This window comes from Delphinus delphis, chromosome 13 (assembly GCF_949987515.2).
Source record: "Delphinus delphis chromosome 13, mDelDel1.2, whole genome shotgun sequence".
In the NCBI taxonomy this organism is placed as follows: Eukaryota; Metazoa; Chordata; class Mammalia; order Artiodactyla; family Delphinidae; genus Delphinus; species Delphinus delphis.
The window spans coordinates 46,184,226-46,207,059 of NC_082695.1; the positions used below are offsets into that span (position 1 = coordinate 46,184,226).

Below are 22,834 nucleotides of genomic sequence, written 5' to 3' on the forward strand. Positions count from 1 at the left end.
AACTATAGAAATGTAGACACTTGGGTTGACATTCTAGGGTGTGCTGTGCCTTATGAGAGAGCAAAATTATCTCCCAGAAGAATTTTGATCCTTGTGAGAAAATCTGTCAGCTTACCAGAAAACACCAGAAAAAAAAAAAAAACAGAAAAATCACCCCAAATTTCATAAAATTCCCATAAAGTGAGAACTGTTGGTATGTAAGTGGAGGTGCACATAATGAACATTGTTCATAGTAGAAATAGGGTACAGTGAGACCAGAGAGAAGAAGCAACCTTATACAGCACTTATGCCACAGTGGGGTGTGAGGTTACAGATAAGGGGCCTGGAAGAAATACCTGAGAAAACATGACCATAGAAATGAGAGAGGTGTGTGCTGTTGCCTACCTATGTTTTAAAGTTTGGCATTAAGCAATAGGATCAGCAAGGAATCAAAAATAAGGGACTTGGCAACTGAGATAACAGAAATGCATAAAGGAAAAGGAATCAAATGTGCTGACTGGAAAAGTAGAAGGCTAGAGTTCCCACAACTGAGCAAAAGAATAGGGTAGATTTAATTAGAAGGAGCTGACTTTATAAAGAACAGGAATTAAGGCTTAGAATAAGATGGAAGATAATAAAAGCAGTGATGCTCTAACCTCTCTGCACTGGGCAATATGGTAACCACTGGCCACATGTGGCTATTTAAATTTAACTTAAAAATTCAGTTCCTTAGTCCTATTAGTTACATTTCCAATGTTCAATAGCCACATATGGTTAGTGGCTACCATAGTGGATGCACAGATAGAGAATGTTTCCACATTTCAGGAAGTTGTCTATTGAACGATACTGTTCTAAGGACATTAAGATGAGTAGGAAAGAAAAAGGCAGAGAAAGAGATGAAGGAGGAGGGATGGTGGTTCATAAACTCCCTTCCCCATCTCTTGCTTAATGTCACTAGTTCTCATGTGACAATTAACATAGCCACTGCTCTGCAGCATCGGAGTTCTGCCACACCTCCTCTCCAGAAAGCTGCTGGAGACTTTGCTGCCTTAGGATGCTCTAGTTGGTTGGTACCGTGGAACAAGGCCTTGAGTTAGGGGTGGAGTCAGAACTGGGTGTGGGGAAGAGTCATTCCATGGATGAAGAGGCCCTGTGTACATCTTAGCACCACGCCCAGAATTCAAGGTGGATAAAACATTCACTGGCCGGTGGAAAGCTTGCAGGAGCAAGTCCTTTCGCCTCCAGTGCCCAGTGAGTCTTCAGTCATTCATGGTCAGACGGTCCTACTACTAATACATTACTCAGACTAAGTCATAGGTCGATACTTACGTTCTATCTTACTTGATGAATAAGAAATTTGGCCTGATCATCTCCTTTTATTTTATTAATTCACATCAATCAATCCCTATCATAAGCATTCTTATGCACTTCAAGTAAATACAGGGAGCCTACCTCCTTCCCTCTAAACTCCATGATGAATAGCATGAAATTTCAAGTCAGTGTGGAGGAACCTTCTTTGCCACATACCTGCAGTGAAATGACAGCATTCTAGAGAACCTCTGACCCTCAGAGATATCCTTCCTTTCTGGGACAATTTTTAACACCTTTTGACCATAATCAACATCTTATCAGATAGATCTCTTTTTCCAGACTGCCATTTCAATCTCCATAGACTTCCTGCCACTCACAATATTTATATGAGACATTGCCAGGTGAACAGGAGGTTACCCCCAGAACACTTCCAAAGGCTTCCCTGTGAGAGTCATTATTTATTTTCACAGACTTCAGGGCTGCATTCAGTTTCCTGTTTGCATGTGTGGGCAGCCTTTTCTCCAGTGTATTCCCTGTGCTCTAATTGGTTCACTATATAGATTCTTGGCTCTGGGCTCGGGAATCGTCATTGACTTTTAACCCACCTCACCTGAAGAACAGCTTTCTGTGTTTCCATTTTTAAAATTATCAACAGGACTTTAATTGGTGGATTTGATTGTTTACTTTTAAGCTGGTTTAGTGATATTTTAAATTTTGTTTTACTGCATTTGAAGAGGACAGAAACTTAAAGAGAGAAAAATAATTGGGGAAGGAAGATATTCATTTAGAGAGAACACAGAGACTTCCCTGGACTTAGGCTGGTCACTTAAAAGGGATTGTGATTTATGCAAGGAACATTATAAGTATCACAGTTTTGCTTGTATGAACTAATGCTTTAAAAAATAATCCTCACTTTTACATTAGCAAATTTTCTGTCTCTTAAAAAATAGCTTAGAAAATGACTGTTTCCTAAAGACCACTGAAATGGAAAGTTTATAATGTTCTACTGTGATCTGAAGATCTGGCAAGGAGCATGGGCCAGATAATCCTCTTTGAATAATATAAACTTCCAGACTCCACTTGCCTTTTTAGCATGGGAAGAAGCTAAACAACCTGTAAATAAAGCACAGGGTGAAAAGCTCCTATCAGTTGTACAACTCTCCACACTTCTGATCATTTTAAATGCCTACCACTGGAAACCTTCAATAAAGGAATGAATCTTCCATGCCTCACAAAGAGCTGCCTTTCAGCTAGAAGAGGGTGTGTCCCCAAGCTTTTACCCGAGAGCAATGATGATCTTGTTAAGCGCTGCAATGAGACCAGCCCAAGTTTTTAGGGTGGGGATCTAGACAGGTTATACGCACATTCAGACCTGCTCCCAGAGAAGAAAGAAACACCTCAAAGCCTGCACATAAGAACATCTACTGAGAAATTATTTTAAGCAGACACCAGCTGAGTGGGGGGAGGAAAAAGAACAGAGAAGAACAAACAAAACTCCCTTGGTCTTGGATGTAAGAGAACCCAGCAGCAATGAACTGGCCCTTCTTCAGAACAGCTGCAGTGCTGTTCATTTTCCTGGTAAGTGGATCCTGTTAAAAACTTTCCATCATCATTTCACTGTAAACAAGTGAGGACTTTAAATGTTTTTTTATGTTACTTCCAACCTAAACCCGTTAAAGGTTTATGTTAATGATAAGGTGATTTTATGAATTAGATTTTTAAATAGTGTTTCTCTCCTTAATTGAAGACTCAAGATCATATTAACGCATCAGTGTTAACTCATCATATCACATCTCTGACATCGAAGTCATTGCTAAGTCATGCCAGGAAAACACTGAATTTGGGAAAGTCATATCACTACTTAATAGCATTTTGTTGTTCAAATTCTCTTTTGCAGGTAGGCTTTGAAAACCAATCTCACAGGTGTATCTTGATTTTTAACCTAGACATTTTCCCATACTTTTGGTATCTTTGCTAGTAGATTCACTCTAAATTTTAAAGCATAAAATTAGGATCCATACAAATTAAAATCATAGCTGTTTGTGACTGGCTTCACCATCCAAACAATCTCAACGGTTCCATATGTGGTTGGGGGTCCATATCACTAATATCAGAAGCCCCACAGTGATAAACTATAACTTCATTTAAAACAACATTTTTTAATTTCAAAAAGAATGGCAGTACAGGAGATTTATAAATGACATAGTAGGTGAAGGAATGGCTATAATAAAGGAGTAAGTATAATTATTATGATACTGGTTCTTACTACTGGAAGGTCAGTAATGACTGTGACATAAAAGTTGTACATTTTATGATCAGAGAAATGTAACAGAATGCTTTATCATTGCCCCCTACATGTTACTAGTCTTCTCTTTAGAGATAATTCTAAGGGAAACACCAGTGTGTTGCCTCAATTTCACTTATGTTGAAAAACTGAAAATCGTAGTCTTTATCACAATAAGGTTAATATAATCCAAAGAGATGAGTGTCAGGTAAATTGTCCTACATTTTGGCAAGATGTAGTGCTGTGGTGCATATGTGTCTCTACTTGCTTAATTTTTGAACTGGATTGTTGGGTTTCTATAATAACAAGTTAGATCTTTGATTCAACATATGCTGGTTAACTTGAATTCACTTTTCATTGAGAGGCCATAGCCAGTGAATTTAGTTATAAATGAGCATCAGTAAGCTGTAGCTGTAGTTCCAAACTGCCCTTCAAACATTAGCCTTATTCCATGGATGTGATCCTGAGGATGAGACGATATCATAATTTGGGACACAGCAGGGATTAATGAGCACCACAGAGTACATCATTTGAACATAGGAGTGCTTGTTAATTATGCAATAATAAAATACTTTTATTTTTAATTTCATATAAACTTGATCCAATTAAGGCCTATTACAGCATCAGTTGATTAAAGTTTATTCAGATGCTTATATACTTTCATTGAATCTATAAGATGCCTTCTTTTACTATTTTTATGATTATTTCTAACTAATTACATCCTATAAAATTCCTTTAAACAGCCAATTGTAACTAGTCGTTCTTCAGTACAATATATCATTTTATCAGAATCATGTATCGTCATTGAACTTTCTTTGTAGAGAGATTTCTGGGCATTTGTACTTTATTTTCTTTCTTTTTAAAAAACTTATTTATTTATTTTTGGCTGCATTGGGTCTTTGTTGCTGCACGTGGGCTTTCTTTAGTTGCGGCGAGCAGGGGCTACTCTTCCTTGCCGCTTGTGGGCTTCTCATTGCGGTGGCTTCTCCTGCTGTGGAGCACGGACTCTAGGCATATGGGCTTCAGTAGCTGTGGCTCGCGGGCTCTTAGAGCGCAGGCTCAGTAGTTGTAGTGCACAGGGCTTAGTTGCTCCGCAGCATGTGGGATCTTCCCGGGCCAGGGCTCGAACCCGTGTCCCCTGCATTGGCAGGCGGATTCTTAACCACTGCACCACCAGGGAAGCCCTGTACTTTAGTTTCTGAGTCTGGATAGTTTTTGTTTGTTTATATATAGGTTTGTTTGTTGCCGTATTTTGCTTTGGAATCAATCATAAGTTTCTCATACATCTTACGAAAATTATTTCTCAAAGAATTTATAAAGAATTGAGATGTTTCATTTCATGTTATCGTAACATTTTTTGTAAAACATTTCACTTTCTGAGGTTTAGAAAATCACAATTAATTTTTACTACTGATTTTACTACTGATTTTACTACCAGATGATTTGGATAAATGTCCTTTGGAGCTATCCAATATATTTTTGCTTTAAAATACTTTTTTTCTGAAAATTAACCATCACTATAGCAAACTCTTCCTCTTACTTTTCTGCTTGCCTTATTCTGAATGTTTGCTTTTACCAATTAAAAGAAAAGAAAGAAATCTATGTAAAGTCTTTATATTCTTCTCTGCTCAAAGTTGGTAAGTGAAAATCTACATTAGGGAGCATATTTGGACAATTTTGAAGACCTTTAAGACATTTAAGCTGGTAGTATCTTTAATGCAAACCCACTGAGAGCTGGGCAACCATGTATTTACAAGTATGTTGTGTAGTCTGCTCAATGTACCTTTAAGTTTTAGATCTTGTTCAAATTAATGGGTTAGATCAGGCAGAATAAAGCTGAAGAACCTGCTCTTATAGAGACCAAGATTGTCACAGGACTATTCCATTATTTAGACAAGTTGGCTGGACAGACAATAGTTTGCAGCTGTTATAACACTGCAAGCCAAGTAAATGATGTTGATGCTACATTTATTTTTCTTTCTTTTTCGTTTCCATGAGATTAGTGTGTGTGGCTGGCAGGGGGCTGATGGGTGGGTTGAATGAATTCTAGACCAGAAAACAATGTTACCTTTGCATCAAATATAAGAAATCTCTGTGAATGGCTGTAACAGTGGTATAAGATATGGCATGGTGACTGTGGGAAAGCAAAGTAGAACCAGTAGAATTTTTATAGTTCTATTGATTTCTAAAACTTACTTGTGACTTTACGTGGTCCCATCAGTCACCTCAGATCAATACAAATCTCAAGGTGTCTTTTTCTATAAAAGCCAACTTCTGCAGCTTACACTCAAAGAACAAATAAACCTATCTTTATCTATTACCAGGATTGATCAGTTTTTCAGTTCATCATACCAGCCTAGCTTCTCTTCTTTCCATGGTTAATAATTCCTTTAAAAAAAAACCCTTCTGACCACCTGATAAGCTAACTCCACAATTTGAACTTAGCTGAAATTATTAAGGATAAAGCAGGTGTTTTTAGAGTATTTCTCAGGACCAGGGCTAAAATACACAGAATGTAATATATACTTTATTACATAATTCATCAACTTAATGTGAACTAGTCATCTTAAATTTCCATAATTGTGTTCACTGATGCCTAAAGCAAGAGAAGGACTAACAAACTAGTACAGACTAAACAGAAGAGAAGCAAAAGAGAGGATTCTTTATGCTTTCTTGTGCACATATTACAGTGATACATATTATAGACATTAGAACTTCAGTACAATATTTTTTTTAATTTTATTCATTTATTTATTTATTTTTGGCTGTGTTGGGTCTTCGTTTCTGTGCGAGGGCTTTCTCTAGTTGTGGTGAGTGGGGGCCACTCTTCATCGTGATGCGTGGGCCTCTCACTATCGCGGCCTCTCCCGTTGCGGAGCACAGGCTCCAGACGCGCAGGCTCAGTAGTTGTGGCTCACGGGCCCATTTGCTCCGCGGCATGTAGGATCTTCCCAGACCAGGGCTCGAACCCGTGTCCCCTGCATTGGCAGGCAGATTCTCAACCACTGCACCACCAGGGAAGCCCCAAGTAAAATATTTTATAGAAAATGGAAGCAGCATTTCAGTTCACCTGTTAAGTTTATAAATTGTATTTAAGCAAAATGATGATGCTCTTAAAAGCTTTGGAATTTCACAGCAGATTTAGGATCACCATGTTCTTTCACTTTTATGAAAATAGGGAGTACAAATTTGTCATCATTTAATTGGTTTGAGTTGCCACAGAGTAAAACATTTTGCTGTGTCTGATTTAGGTAATAAAAACCCTAAAGAACTAGGAAATGCTAACTGGATAAATCTGAAGGCATGGCCCCTAAAGGACAAGATTTACCTACTTAACAAGGCTCATGAATCTAGAAAAATAACACTCTGTCTATACCCAGAGCACTTAATTTCTGATAACTCTTTTCCCCACTACACATTCTTCAAGGACACTGTTGCTGAGGTTCCCTGTGTCCTAACAGGCATTGCCTATCACAGAAGCAGGATGCATGCTCACTACTGCAGTTAGACTCACTAGGCTTCCCTCAGTGAGGGAACACCCTTACAGAACACTGGGTCATGTCACCCTTGCTGGCTATGCTTGGCATGCAAGGTCCTTTAATGGACTTAGGCAAGTCAAAGTGGTTTAAATGCCACTGGCTGCTCATCCCTACTCTCAGTTGGTCTATGAGCACAGGGCACAACCTTGTCTAATGAAAAACCACATCTTCAGAAATTAATGGCTGCCTGCTGCTCATAAAACGACTTGACTGTAAGTTATTGGAGGGCAGGTTCTGTTCTGATTCACATTGGTATCCTTCACAGTGCCTTGCACCAGTGCAAGCTTGCTCAGTAGATGTCTAATTCACAAAGTAGAGGCATCAAAAGGGAATTTGGGGCTAGTTTATCTTTTTCTCCCCCAACACACTCCAAAAAATCATCAGGGCATTAAACATGAAAATAATCACGCTGAATTTCCCTAACATGTATTTTTACGATGCACTATTACATTTACATTTAATCTAAGGCTTACCATAATAGTTTCAGGGCTTAAGCCCTTTGAAAGTCTTAATCCAGTCTTGGGTCCACACCCAAGTATGGATACACATTTGATACGTATTTGTCAAATAAATAAATAAACCAATAAACAAATATGAGGAATGAGCTATCAAGGTGCTGTCAACTCCAGACTGATAGCTATTGTCCAAGTAATACAAAGGAAAGACAAAACAGGAGGTTTTTTTTAAAAGAAGCAAATTATTATATTTTAACTTTATCTCAGGTTCATCCTTGTGATGTATATAACAGTTAAACACATCAGAATTTGATGCTTAAAAAACTGTCAAGAGACTGTGGAAGACTACCTTACAATTATTAAATGCAAGAGGTTTTCCTTATAAAAATCACTTACTACTTTCAAGACCATTTTTATTATATGCAAAGAAATGTAAACCTCAATATCAAAAGAAATAACTAAAAATGAGTATAATTAGAGAGTCATTGAAATTAGCATGCAATTTTGTGTCTTGTGGCTTTTTAAAAAAGTACGTGGATTGGCTCCTAAAATAATGATTCAGGGAGGACTCATTGAGGATGCGCTGTAAGTGAATTATGCACTGCTTTCTTAGAATGTCTTAATTGGAAAGGGCTTTAGTCTCATATACAGTTGAGGAAACTGAGGCACCGAATGGCTAAGCGACTCACCGCAACACCCATAGGCAGAGGTCAAGAGAGTTGAGATGTACTCAGCTTGACAACGCTGTCTTCATCTCTAAGTGATTCTCTGTCACAGTCTCCAGAGAACATATTCCCAACTCATTTCAGAATTGAAACTAGTCCCCTAATTGCCCCCAAATAACCTATCTTTGTTCTAGGGACAAGGTCTAGATCATTCAGGATAGTGTCCTTCAATTTCTCTCTCCAATCAAGTGATTTTCATCTCCATCCTCCTCTCTTCCCTACTCTCTGTCTTCAAAGTCCTTTCTTTCTGCCTATTCCCTCCCGTTCTCCCCATCATGACATCTCCAAGGACTTTCATTCTGAACCTCTCCGCTTTCAAATGAAAATTTCTTTCTCTCCTCTTTCTCGTCCTTCAAAAACCCATCTCCCTCTCCCAAAATATTTCCTTGGACACTACGTCTAATTCTACCATCACATATTTTTGTTGGGTTTTTTTTAATCACCAAACTTCTTAGAAAAGTGACTATCTTTATGCCCTCGGGAATTCCCTGACTGTCCAGTGGCTAGGACTCCATGATTCCACTGCAGGGGGCATGGGTTCGATCCCTAGTCAGGGAACTAAGATCTCACATGCCTCGCAGCACAGGCAAAAGAAAAAAAAATGGTTTATGTCCTTTTCCCCTCCATCTTATTCCCCAGTTTCTTTCAGTCAGAAAGGGCCTGTTCCATCCAACTGAAAGCATCTAGTTCAAGGTCACAGAAAATCTCAGATTTCCTCAGGATTCACTCTGCTCAACTATTTCATATCTGATACAGTTCACACCCATCTGTCTTTCACTTTTCCCTTCCTTTGACATCCTTGATATCCAATGATATTTTCTTCCTATTTTTTTTCAGCCACTTCTTCTTTTTTCTCTTTTTGTTTCTCATTTCTTGTCATTGTTCCCAGTTATATAAATGTAGGGAATCCCCTAGTTTCATTCTCACCCACAGGCTGTTTCTTTGTTGTATTCTTGAGGGATTTCAAATTCTCACATGATTTCAACTAACCTACCTGCGAAGATATTCCTCCATATATCAGTCTTGGACCACCATTGTTCATGGTGCCAAGTCATATTTCAAACTGCTAAGCATCTTTGCCCAGGCCTTTCTCTAGCATCTCAAACTTGATGTGTTCTAACCAGCTAAATTCTGCTATGGCCTTGCTCCTGATCTGCCCATTTAAAACTGCCACCACCTGAGTTTCTTCCCTCTCTTGACTCCCACATCCCATTGGTTCTCAAGCCCTGTCAATTTCAACCATGCAGTATCTCCCCCTTGATCTTGCCCTGTCTGTTCCCATGGCCACTGCTCCTGTTCAGCTTCTCACCTCTGGCCTGATTTCATGCAAAACACTCAGCTGCTGGTGGCCTGTAATCACTGACTCTTCCCACCACTCCCACCAATTGTTGGCAGAGTAATCTTTTAAACCCACAATTTTATCATGCCTTTACTGTGATCAAAAAACTTCCATATTTTCCTACTGCACACAGGGATTTGATGTCAGAATTGAAAAGGTAACTGTATATAATTTAGTCTACCCCCACCATTTCACAAATGAGAAAACTAAAGCTCAGAGAATTGAGGAAGTACACTGTTTTCTGACTCTACCAAGTCCTCCTTTTATCTCATGGTTTTGCCTTTGAAAGTCCAAGAGTGACATTGTTTCAGAGTTTTTTCTGGACTCGGAGCAAATCACAATAAAGTTATGTCAACAAAACACATTTTTAAGCAGTCTTGGCAGTTTTTTAATTACTAATCCAGTTGAGAGCCTGACACTGTGGTGAAACCTGTTTGGTCTTCTGCCTAAGTTGCTACTCATGGGAAAAAGAATGACCCAGCTCCCTAAAGTTGCAAGGTTTCTTAGTCATCTGGCATAGTTCTCCAAAACAAACAGCAGGCACTGACACTTCAGTGTGGTAACGGAAGTACAAGACAGGTAACAGATGCATACACAACTCTGTAGCTATGAAGAAATGGCTTCCAAACAGACAAATTAGATACACCCACACCCCAGTCGTCCCACTCCTACAAACAAGAGCAAAAAGTGTTCAAGAGTTCAGAGGTAGCAACAAATACACATTTGCATTAACATCACTTCAATTCTGTGCCCAAGAAGGACTCTACAATAACATTTCAGTTACTTGTCCAAAGTAACTTGGATGATTTGGGCCATTTATTTTTCTACCCCCTCCCCTACCCCATAGTATTACTATTATTGTTGTTGTTATTATTTTATATAAGCCTTCCTAATTCACAAGGATATTATGAGATTAGATTAAAATCAGAATTATTTTGAATTCTCAAAGTTGTAATAATGTCAATTCTTTGTAGTATATTTTACTTAGTAATTTACTTGGAATAGGCTCTTATACTTTATTGTAAAACCCACACCTCAAGAATAAATTTAGGCTGAATTGTTCTGGATTGTATTTAGCCCTAAATTAATATCCAAACCTCAATTTCTTCATCTGTAAAATGGAGACAATTATAGTATTGACCACATGTACTAATGAAGATTGAATGCACGGATTTCTCTAAACACATTGCCTAGTACTTAGTTATCATTCAGTGAACTGTAATGGTGATTAATGGTAATGATTAACATTAAATAGATACCAGGAGTGTATAATTCCTATAATAAAAACATTATCTCTTTACACACTCATATTAACCATAAACACATATTTTCCTGAATTATCAATTATGGCAATTTTTAAAAATATGTACTTGGAGACTAAAATTTTATTTTTCTTTAATGGTGAAATTGAAACTAACTGTAAAAAGTAATTTACTATATTTTGAAATTACTATTATTCGTATTTTTTAAAATGCAAACTATAATTTCTTTTATCAGCAGTCCAGATAAAATCTAACTGTGATAACAGTTTTCATAATTAGCAATTCTGAAAAAAAAAACAGATAAAGTTCAAAACTTCTTATTTAGGGAAAAATAAAAGCTAAGAATTTACACTATCTTTAATGATTCTAAATTAAATTTAATAAATATAGACAAACCCTTCAAATCCACACCTAATTTTTAGATAGATATTTTACAATGTCCTAAGCATATTGATATATTAGACTTAATATATGTGTGTGTGTTTTTAGAAATGCCTTTGTTTCTAGAGAAAAATAATTTAAATTATATGTATGATTTTCACTAGAAATCATATGTAAAGATCAAGGCCAGAGTTGAAACTAGGCAGAGCTCTGTTTGACTAGCTCACTTGTTTGACCGGGAAATTGTTTAATGCAGGAGAAAAAACTAATGAAAGTTGCTTATACAGCAATTTGTCCCTACAGTCTTGTAATTTATTTTCATTGCTATGGAAGGATGCATTTATATCATCTGTTTTGTTTAGTGCCAACAATAAAATATCAAATATGAACTCATTTTTACATAAAGAAAATTGTTTTTATTTTAGAACTTTTTATTCTCATATTTCAAAGCAAATTAAAGATTTATCACCTTAAGATTTTCAAGAATACTAGAAAATCTTCCATCTAGAATTGGACAGTGAAAAAGCAAATATTCCAAAGCTTTCCTGATATTTTCTCCTTTATATCCTTTCTTTACTCCAAATTTTGTTTTCTGTTTCCATCCTTGGCTAGTCAGATCCCAAAACTATCATCAAATATTTTAGTATCATAACATGCTGTTGAATCACTAAATAGCATCCGAGTATCTCCAGCTCTTCAGGCACAAGATTTACTAAGAGGTCCTGAGTTCCCAACTCTCATTCTCCCTGGGTTCTAGCTTCAAATGTCCTAGCTCATATGATTACAAGTATCTGCATAGGCTAAGAATGAAAAAGAGGTTAACAATAAAAGTAATGAAAAGAAGAGTAAAATTGAAAGGTAAAAACCAAACATAAAGGAATCCTTAGCATAGTCATCAGAACTTGAGAGATAAAACTAGATTCACCTGCTAATGACTCACAAGACTATTGCTTAATTTTTTTTAAGCAGTGAGATAGCATGAATTACAAAGCATTCAGTTAAAAATTAATTATGGTTATCTTATTTTTTATAGGTGGTGTTGGAAGTTAACAGTGAATTTCAAATCCAGGTAACATATAGCAAATTAATTTTTTCCAAATTAAAAATAAGAAAAATGGTTTGGGAGAAGCAACATATTTTCCAAAGACAATTCATCCTTATAAGTAAAGTTAATGTGATGCTAAAATTAATAGATTATCAAAATTACCAATTTTCCCAATGAAACATCCTCTCTTTCTGACATTATAATTACCCCATCCTCCAAAAGCTCCAGTGGAATGTGAATTATGAATAAAAGTTAATAGATACTATTACTTTATCCTGCCCACCCAAGGTCAGAGATTATAACAGTAAAAATGGCACCATCCAGTGGCGTTCCATCAGGAGGCAAAAACGTGAGTGGATCAAGTTCGCTGCAGCCTGCCGTGAAGGTGAGGACAACTCAAAGAGGAACCCAATCGCCAAAGTAAGTATCAACCCCAAAGCATAAAATCGAAAATCAGAATGGATGGAGTTAAATTTTCAAAAGAACCTATCTTTTAAATATTTTATGAACACATCTCACTGAGAAATTATGATACAGAACAAAACTATAGCCATTCAGATTACGAAAATTGAAGCCATTAAAAGTATAAATTAAGAAATTTAGGCACTCGGGTAAACAGTTAAACATTGACTCACCACACTGGTGAAATTAATATACATGATCATATGTCACCCCAAACTCTAGATGAAAAAAATATAGTGATTTATACAATGAATTTAATGCTCAGCACATTCACAGGAACTATCTCAATGTGTGCTACTTCTGCCTCCTAATTTCTTAGAATTGAATTCCTACTTTTGGCTTTGTTATGGACATTCACAATGTACCCTGTTTCATATGCTCTTTTCCTTTTATTTTCCCTTTTCTTCCTTTTGCACACACGTGCTCACACACATGTGTGCACACACACACACGGAAACATATCCCCACACACAGATTCACACATACAAACATATATACACAAATTTACACAGAGATTTCCCCATAAGATTGCTTACAGTCATACAATTTTTTATTTCCAAGAGAGCCCTGGTTTCACATCCTCGTCATTTTCAAAATTAAAATCTTCTACACAGTCAGATAACTCTTGTCGCCTACATAAATCTACTTTAAACTTTCTTCTAAAACTTTGCATTAAAAATTTTTTTAATCAAAAAATCAAAGTTATGTAATAATATTGGTAAACTCCTTAAGACTGCAAGGAGCTCTCTACTCTAGCCTCAACGTTAGCACAGAGACTAAAAATAATACGATCCATTGTAAATGTTGAATGAATGAATGCATGAAAGATGACTGCATAGATTTAGATTTATTAGGGTGATATTTTACTTTTTTCTAATTTGATAGAAACAGAAATTGAATTTCTTTTATTACATTGTCATTTACCATTGAAAATATAAAGCTGTTATTATTCCTCTTATCTAGGAAAATAATTCTCTATTTCCAGCATTTCTCAAAAGATAACAGATACTCACATTCAACAATTCTCAAGATAGTTGAGAATTGCACTCTTGACATAGCACTCTTGATTTGCTCCCTGTAATGTATGTTTTCACCTGTGCTCTTTCTGCAGATTCACTCAGATTGTGCTGCAAACCAGCAAGTTACATACCGCATCTCTGGAGTAGGAATTGATCAACCACCTTACGGAATCTTTGTTATTAATCAAAAAACTGGTGAAATTAATATAACATCCATAGTTGATCGAGAGGTCACCCCTTTTTTCATCGTAAGTGGGTGAATATGTATGTTCAGGCCTATATTATTTTTGGACTATCTTAAGCTCAGATCATACTTGATTTGATTTCAAGAGTCTCAATATTAGGCATTTTTGGTTGTCCCTTATTTCATGAGCATCTTATGACCCAAAAGAAACAAAAGATTAAGAGAGAAAGGAGTGTTTGCTTAACTGCCTTAGCAAAAATGCTAACCTCTGGTCAGTCCCCGGTGTCAAGCTAAAGTGTTTGTTTGGAATGGCAAGCACCTAACTTCTTTTACTTTAATTCAGTTGAGAATATCGGTTCCTCCTAACTCCAGTGCCAAATGATGATTCTGAAGCTCCTGATGGAGTCTTTCCTGAGTGAACATACTTTATGATAAAATCACATTGCTCAATGTGAACTTGAACTCAGGATGTGCCTTGGAGATACTTTAATTCACCCTTAACGAATCTCACTCTATTCTTTACAGTTGCTGTGACAAAACTTCAAACCCTCCGCCTCATTTCCACTTTATGAAGCTGACATGTGACCAACTTCATTAAAAAGTCTGAGGCCCTTCATCACAAACTCCCACAATTAATTCTCTCTCCTCCAGTTCAGAAATGTTCTGAATTAAATCCAAAAATGGGATCGATTTTCTTCTTTCTCTCAGCTGCTTATCCCAAAAGCTATCTATTTTCCCATAATTACCTGTCCAAGAACCTTAATCAATCAACTTTGTTTTTTCATCTTTCTTCTGCTTGCTCCATTGGCTGCTAATCCATTTCCATCTATCATTAGGGTCAACACTTGTTAATACTTGAAAAATAAAACTAAAGACATTTTTAAAACTTTCTTTGATCTTGTAACCTCTTCTATTCAAACCCCATAATTTTCCAAAATGCCTCCAAATAGTAATCTATGCTTGCAGGCTTTCACTCATACTGCTTTTCCGTATGCCTCAAACTACTTTAATTCCTTAGTCTTCTGTTCCAAGTCTGTATTCCTGCCTTGTCTCCCACAATGTTTCCCTGAAAACTCTAAATCAACATGCCAGCCTATTAGCTTTTCCTGATGCACAATGCATTTTATATGAAGTATATCACATAGGCAAAATAGTATACATTACACTTACATACACCAAATAATAATATAAACACCCACATAGCCACACCTATCCCATGAATGCTATATTTCTCTGAAGCCCCCGTGTGACTCTCCTTTGTCACATTCTCAAGTCCCATAACCCCTATTCCTAATTCCAACAACGAGTTTTCACCATTCCGTTTCCTTCCTCACGTAAATCCCTTTGCTTGAAACACCCTGCCAATTCCCTGCTCCACCTGTTGAAATTTTCTTGGAAGATCTCTCAATCATTACATCCTCCTATGAAGTCTCAGTAATTTTGTTCTTCCTTCGTGTAACTTATCATGTTACCTTTTCTCAAATGGGATTTTGAGTTAGTGTTTGCCTCCCCTTATTGATTATAAGTACTACTTGTATCTACCTTCAAGTAGGAAATAATATGTCTTACTGTTCTTTTAGTTTCCCACAATGCCTAGCATAATGCTCAGAGAAAGCAAGAACTTAATAAATACGTGTTGCACCATGTAATTATTCCTCTTTTCTCTCCTAGATCTATTGTCGGGCTGTGGATTCACTGGGTCAAGATTTAGAGAGAGTTCTCGAGCTCAGAGTCAGGGTTTTGGATATAAATGACAACCCTCCGGTATTTTCTATGTCTACGTTTCTAGGACAAATAGAAGAAAATTCTAATGCCAGTAAGTAGTCTACTTTATTAAGTAAACAAGACTATTTTAGCTTCCAGATCATTCTTAACAGCCAGACAACTAGAGGCTAAACTCTGTCAAGGTACTACATCATGAATGTAAAAGATAAGGTTGGAAAAGCATGTAGAACAGGAAGGCATGAGGAAATCTCCATAATGGCTTTACCCTCAACTGTGGAAGCAGCTCCAACTGTCATACACAAGGAGCAACTCTAAAGTAATAGGAAGCATTTTCTCACACACCAGCTCTGTAGTAGATTCCTAAGGAAAAAATCCAAAAGTACTTTGCACAATGGTGACAGAGGCACTGGGAGAATTTAGCCTCCCAACCTGACTACTTTGAAGGGGAATCTCATCCATTTCTATTTATACTGCCTTTTTTTTTTTTTTTTTAATTTTAACGACTCTAAAGTCACTCATAGAAATCACTTCCAGACTAGCTATTTGGTAGCCATAATCTTAAAGAGCTTTTCTTTGACAACAAATAAATGCAAAACAAGCATTGTTGCCCCTTCTTATATATGATTTAATAAATATGGGTTTTGTTTGTTTTTACTCAAGTCACTGATAGTATGTATTGGAAATGTATTACAAACCTAATCCTCTTTGGTCCTCCATGTACAATATATTTAAAGCTGACCATCTCAAGGAATGATAGTACAGGGGCACCAGAAAATCTAGAAACTAGAACCAGTATTTACACAAGGGCTTTAAAATTCTAAACGTGCAATTGCTTCCTTATGGATTACTGTAAAAGGAAATATTTTAACTGCCAAATATTCAGTCACTTGGGTGGGATAGTATATTAACTGCTTAGTGTACCATTGAAGATTGTCCTAGATATATTTAAAAAAACAGCAGAGATAATGTCTCATTTGAATTCAAAACTTCAACATACCATAGTTACTTTTAACTGTTAAGTGGTATAACTTCTTGTAAGTTCAAATAATTCTTACATTTTAATTCTATTCGTTAAAATACTATACCTACAGTTTAAACTTTAAAAAATGCTGCTACAAGAATGATAAACCATTAGCCAGACTCATCAAGAAAAAAAGGGAGAAGACTCAAATCATCAGAATTAGAAATGAAAAGGGAGAAGTAACAACTGACACTGCAGAAATACAAAGGATCATGAGAGATTACTACAAGCAACTATAGGCCAATAAAACGGACAACCTGGAAGAAATGGACAAATCTTTAGAAAAGCACAACCTTCCGAGACTGAACCAGGAAGAAATAGAAAATATGAACAGTCCAATCACAAGCACTGAAATTGAAACTGTGATTAAAAATCTTCCAGGGCTTCCCTGGTGGCGCAGTGGTTGAGAGTCTGCCTGCCGATGCAGGGGACAAGGGTTTGTGCCCCAGTCCGGGAAGATCCCACATGCCGTGGAGTGGCTGGGCCCGTGAGCCATGGCCGCTGAGCCTGTGCATCCGGAGCCTGTGCATCCGGAGCCTGTTCTCCGCAACGGGAGAGGCCACAACAGTGAGAGGCCCGCGTACCGCAAAAAAAAAAAAAAAAAAAAAAAAAAATCTTCCAACAAACAAAAACCCAGGACCAGATGGCTTCACAGGCGAATTCTATCAAACATTTAGAGAAGAGCTAACACCTATCCTTCTCAAACTCTTCCAAAATATAGCAGAGAGAGGAACACTCCCAAACTCATTCTATGAGGCCACCATCACCGTGATACCAAAACCAGACAAAGATGTCACAAAGAAAGAAAACTACAGGCCAATATCACTGATGAACATAGATGCAAAAATCCTCAGCAAAATAACGAGCAAACAGAATCCAACAATACATTAAAAGGATCATACACCGTGATCAAGTGGGATTTGTCCCAGTGATGCAAGGATTTTTCAATATCCGCAAATCAATCAGTGTGATACACCATATTAACAAATTGAAAGAGAAAAACAATATGATCATCTCAATAGATGCAGAGAAAGCTTTTGACAAAATTCAACACCCGTTTATGATAAAAGCTCTCTAGAAATTAGGCATAGAGGGAACCTACCTCAACATAATTAAGGCCATATATGACAAACCCATAGTCAGCATCGTTCTCAATGGTGAAAAACTGAAACCATTTCCCCTAAGATCAGGAACAAGACAAGGTTGCCCAATCTCACCACGGTTATTCAACATAGTTTTGGAAGTTTTAGCCACAGCAATCAGAGAAGAAAAAGAAATAAAAGGAATCCAAATTGGAAAAGAAGTAAAACTGTTACTGTTTGCAGATGACATGATACTATACATAGAGAATCCTAAAGATGCTACCAGAAAACTACTAGAGCTAATCAATGAATTTGGTAAAGTAGCAGGATACAAAATTAATGCACAGAAATCTCTTGCATTCCTATACACTAACAATGGAAGATCAGAAAGAGAAATTAAGGAAACAATCCCATTTACCATTTCAACAAAAAGAATAAAATACCTAGGAATAAACTTACCTAAGGAGGCAAAAGACCTGTATTCAGAAAACTATAAAACAGTGATGAAAGAAATCAAAGATAAAATAAACAGATGGAGCGATATACCATGCTTCTGGATTGGAAGAATCACTATTGTGAAAATGACTATACTACCCAAAGCAATCTACAGATTCAATGCAATCCCTATCAAACTACCAATGGCATTTTTCACAGAACTAGAACAAAAAATTGCACAGTTTGTATGCAAACACAAAAGACCCCGAATAGCCAAAACAATCTTGAAAGAGAAAACTGGAGCTGGGGGAATCAGGCTCCCAGACTTCAGACTATACTACGAAGCTATAGTAATCAAGACAGTATGGTACTGGCACAAAAACAGAAATATAGATCAATGGAACAGGATAGAAAGCCCAGAGATAATCCCACACACATATGATCACCTTATCTTTGATAAAGGAGGCAAGGATATGCAATGGAGAAAAGACAGCCTCTTCAATAAATGGTGCTGGGAACACTGGACAGCTACATGGAAAAGAATGAAATTAGAGCACTCCATTACACCATACACAATAATAAACTCGAAATGGATTAAAGACCTAAATGTAAATCCAGACACTATAATACTCTTAGAGGAAAACATAGGCAGAATACTCTATGACATAAATCACCGCAAGATCCTTTTTGACCCACCTCCTAGAGAAATGGAAATAAAAACAAAAATAAACAAATGGGACCTAATGAAACTTCAAAGCTTTTGCACAGCAAAGGAAACCATAAACAAGACAAAAAGACAACCCTCAGAATGGGAGAAAATATTTGCAAATGAAGCAACTGACAAAGGGTTAATCTCCAAAATATACAAGCAGCTCATGCAGCTCAATATCAAAAAAACAAACAACCTAACCCAAAAATGGGCAGAAGACCTAAATAGACATTTCTCCAAAGAAGGTATACAGATTGCCAACAAACACATGAAAAGATATTCAACCTCACTAATCACAGAGAATTGCAAATCAAAACTACAATGAGGTATCACCTCACACCAGTCAGAATGGCCATTATAAAAAATCTACAAATAATAAATGCTGAGAGTGTGTGGAGAAAAGGAAACCCTCTTGCATTGTTGGTGGGAATGTAAACTGATATAGCCACTATGGAGAACAGTATGGAGGTTCCTTAAAAAACTAAAAATAGAACTACCATATGACCCAGCAATCCCACTACTGGGAATATACCCTGAGAAAACCATAATTCAAAAAGTGTCATGTACCACAATGTTCATTGCAGCACTATTTACAACAGCCAGGACATGGAAGCAACCTAAGTGTTCATCAACAGATGAATGGATAAAGAAGATGTGGCACATGTATACAATGGAATATTACTCAACCATAAAAAGAAACAAAACTGAGTTATTTGTAGTGAGGTGGATGGACCTAGAGTCTGTCATACAGAGTGAAGTAAGAAAGAGAAAATCAAATACTGCATGCTAACACATATATATAGAATCTTAAAAAAAAAAAGGTTCTGATTAACCTAGGGGAAGAACAGGAATGAAGACACAGACATAGAGAATGAGGACACGGGCGGGGGAAGGGTAAGCTGGGACGAAGTGAGAGAGTAGCATTGATAATATATACACTACCAAATGTAAAATAGATAGCTAGTGGGAAGCAGCTGCATGGCACAGGGAGATCATCTCAGTGCTTTGCAACCACCTACAGGGATGGGATAAGGGAAATGGGAGAGAGACACAAGAGGGAGGGGATATGGGGATATACATATGCCTATAGCTGATTCACTTTGTTATACAGCAGAAACTAACACAACACTGTAAAGCAATTATACTCCGATAAAGATGTTTAAAAAAAAAAAAGAATGTTTGTTGTAAAAATTCACAAAATATGAGTAAAAACACAATAGAAATGCGTTCTTTGCTCTCCCTAGCACCGTTTTTCAGGGGCAAGTACCATCACTAGTTACTTAGGTACATACTTTCTATAATCATGTAAATATATATAAACGTGTTTCCAAAGAAGAAACAAATGTGACCATATTTTACATACTTATCCACAATGTGAGTTTTTATCGAAATATATTTTGAACATATTTCCATATTAGGAAATACATGTTTCTTCATTCCTTTTAACAATTTCATGAGATTTCATTGTATGAACGCACCATAATTAATGAATTAAATGCCTCTGAAAACATTTAAAAAATGATGCTGAAATGAATACACACACAGAGATTGAGGGAGAGAGAAATGGGAGCTGGTAGTTGGTGTCTACAGACAGGCCAATTGTGCTTGGAACAGAGTTGATTGTAGAGAAGTCTAGTTTATGAATGCTGGAAGCTTTTCACATTCTCCAGTGTTCTTCATCAAAACTGCTAATAAGATTACTGGAAAAAGTGAGGGATAGGACAAAGTATGTAATTAAACAAGCATTTTTTTAAACCTACTAGTTACTTAGCATTTTACTAGAGACCACGCAAAATACAACAATAATATATATTTATTGAATGTGCACTATTCAATAGGAACTTCACATAATTTTCTTCATATAGATGTTTAATTCTTTCATTAACTCAATGAGGATGGTACTATTATCATCCCTGTTTATAGATGTGGAAACTGAGGCCAAGATCACATAGCTAGAAAGTGCTATAGTTGGGAATGAGTTGGTCTGGCCTTATATCATTTTGTTTCACCATAGCAGCCTTTTTAAAAAAGAATTATACTAGAATAAGAAATGAAAAGGCAGAAGAAAATGTTTCTTTGTTTTCTAGCTATCAGTAATGTCTAAGGTCCCTGGTAAAATGTGATCTTTTCATCAAGACAAAGGTATAGAAAGGAGCTAAGATATTGGTATGTCGAAGCAGTAGAAAGGGAAAATGATAGAGTGCCCATTATATGGACCCACTAACCCTAACACCTTGTGGGAAAAACAATATATATTATACTACAACAAAAATTCAAACTGTCCATTTGCAATCAATTTCTCCTAATTTCTAGATACACTGGTGATGATGCTCAATGCTACTGATGCAGATGAACCAAATAATTTGAACTCAAAAATAGCCTTCAAGATCGTAAGACAAGAACCTTCTGATTCACCAATGTTTATTATCAACAGATACACTGCAGAAATTCGAACAATGAATACTTTTCTGGACAGAGAGGTAATTCTTTTTTCTTTGAGTGAGCTGTAGTCTCAAAGGAAATGATTCTAAAAGAAAGAGTTCTAAGAAAAAAAAAAAAGAAAACAGTACTTTAAAATTTTAATTACATAACCTTTTCACATAATGGTAATGACATAAATATCTGTGAGGTGAAAAAAATAGGAATCCCTCAAATAGATTTTATACTCATTTTTCATTTAATCTTACTTAGCGTTTGTCTCAATGTAAGAAAACTACATTCTGAGAGTACATAAAAATACACACAAGGTAAAGGCAGAAGCTCCTTTTTTTTTTTTCTTTTAAAGTATGTCCTATAATGAAATAAATTTAAGAAACAATTGCTATTATGTCTCCCATCTTGGTGAGTCGCAATGAGTGTGAACACGGTAGAAGCTCCAAGAATTTTTACAGGCTAAGAAACTTTTTTACCTTTCCTTTTTGTTTTGTTTATTTGTTTGTTTATCTTTCTTTGAGCCAGCATATCCTAGGCGCATTTAAGAGAACCCTTTTTTTTTTCTCTTCCTATATCTCACCTACTGACAGCCCACTGAGTACTTTGGGAAATGAATCACAGAATCAGAATGATGGATAGGAATTAAGTAATATCCAGGCCAGTCTTTTCATTTACAAATAAAAACATAATTACTGATTGTTACCAAATTAGAACCAGCATTGCATGGTTTCTATAATGTCATGTGGTCCCTTGTTTTAATTTTAAAATATCAACTTTTTCCATTACGTTTTTTAATGTGGATAGAATATAACTGATGTGCATATATTTTAGAGTTATAAATGAGGAAGTTTTATTTTCTATTTGATATTTAATTAAATTTCATTTTAAGTATTATAGTTATTTTAAAATGACATCTCCCTGCTAATGATTCCTAGATTTAGGATAAATCAGATTATTTTAACACTCTTTATTGATCCAAATGCCATCAGTTTCTAGGTTACCATTATGTCCTTTTTCACTTGTTTGAAAATTACCATAAGAAGAAATTGACTATTTAGGTATTTCTCTCTCAAACTTTCTTAAAGGGCCCAGTGGGTTTCCTTTAACATGAAAAGAGTTGTAATGGTGAAGAGCTCTAAAAAGTAAAGGAACTCTGCAATCACTGGCAAGCCACCAGAGCAGATATTTTATTCTTTCTAATTTTTTTTTTTTTGGATTATAGTTGATTAACAATGTTATGTTAGTTTCAGGTGTGCAGCAAAGTGATTCAGTTATACGTATAAATGTATCTATTCTTTTTCAAATTCTTTTCCCATTTAGGTTATTACAGAATATTGAGCAGTGTTTCCTGTGCTATACAGTATGTTCTTGTTGGTTAACTATTTTATTTTTTAAACTTTTTATTGGAGTATAGTTATTAATAGTGTTGTGATAGCTTCAGGTA

At 36.2% G+C, this 22,834-nt stretch overlaps 1 protein-coding gene and 1 long non-coding RNA gene across 5 annotated transcripts in view; one reads left to right on the forward strand and one right to left on the reverse strand.

Annotated features, from left to right (window-relative positions):
* The window catches only part of LOC132436214 (uncharacterized), a 263,185-nt gene that overhangs the window by 61,209 nt on the left and 179,142 nt on the right, over positions 1–22,834 (reverse strand). For 2 of the 4 annotated variants that reach the window (XR_009521742.1, XR_009521741.1), the window contains one exon: positions 6,526–6,552. The exons of the other annotated variants lie outside the window; for them this stretch is intronic. This is a non-coding gene — a long non-coding RNA (uncharacterized lncRNA). Of the gene's footprint in view, positions 1–6,525; positions 6,553–22,834 lie in introns of those variants that run through there. 4 annotated transcript variants of the gene reach the window in all.
* The window catches only part of DSG1 (desmoglein 1), a 28,577-nt gene continuing 19,659 nt past the window's right edge, over positions 13,917–22,834 (forward strand). Inside the window, exons 1-3 of the mRNA XM_060028848.2 lie at positions 13,917–14,049; positions 15,657–15,801; positions 21,271–21,437. Coding sequence (XP_059884831.2) covers positions 15,759–15,801; positions 21,271–21,437 — 210 coding nt within the window. The 5' untranslated portion in view covers positions 13,917–14,049; positions 15,657–15,758. The remainder of the gene's footprint in view (positions 14,050–15,656; positions 15,802–21,270; positions 21,438–22,834) is intronic.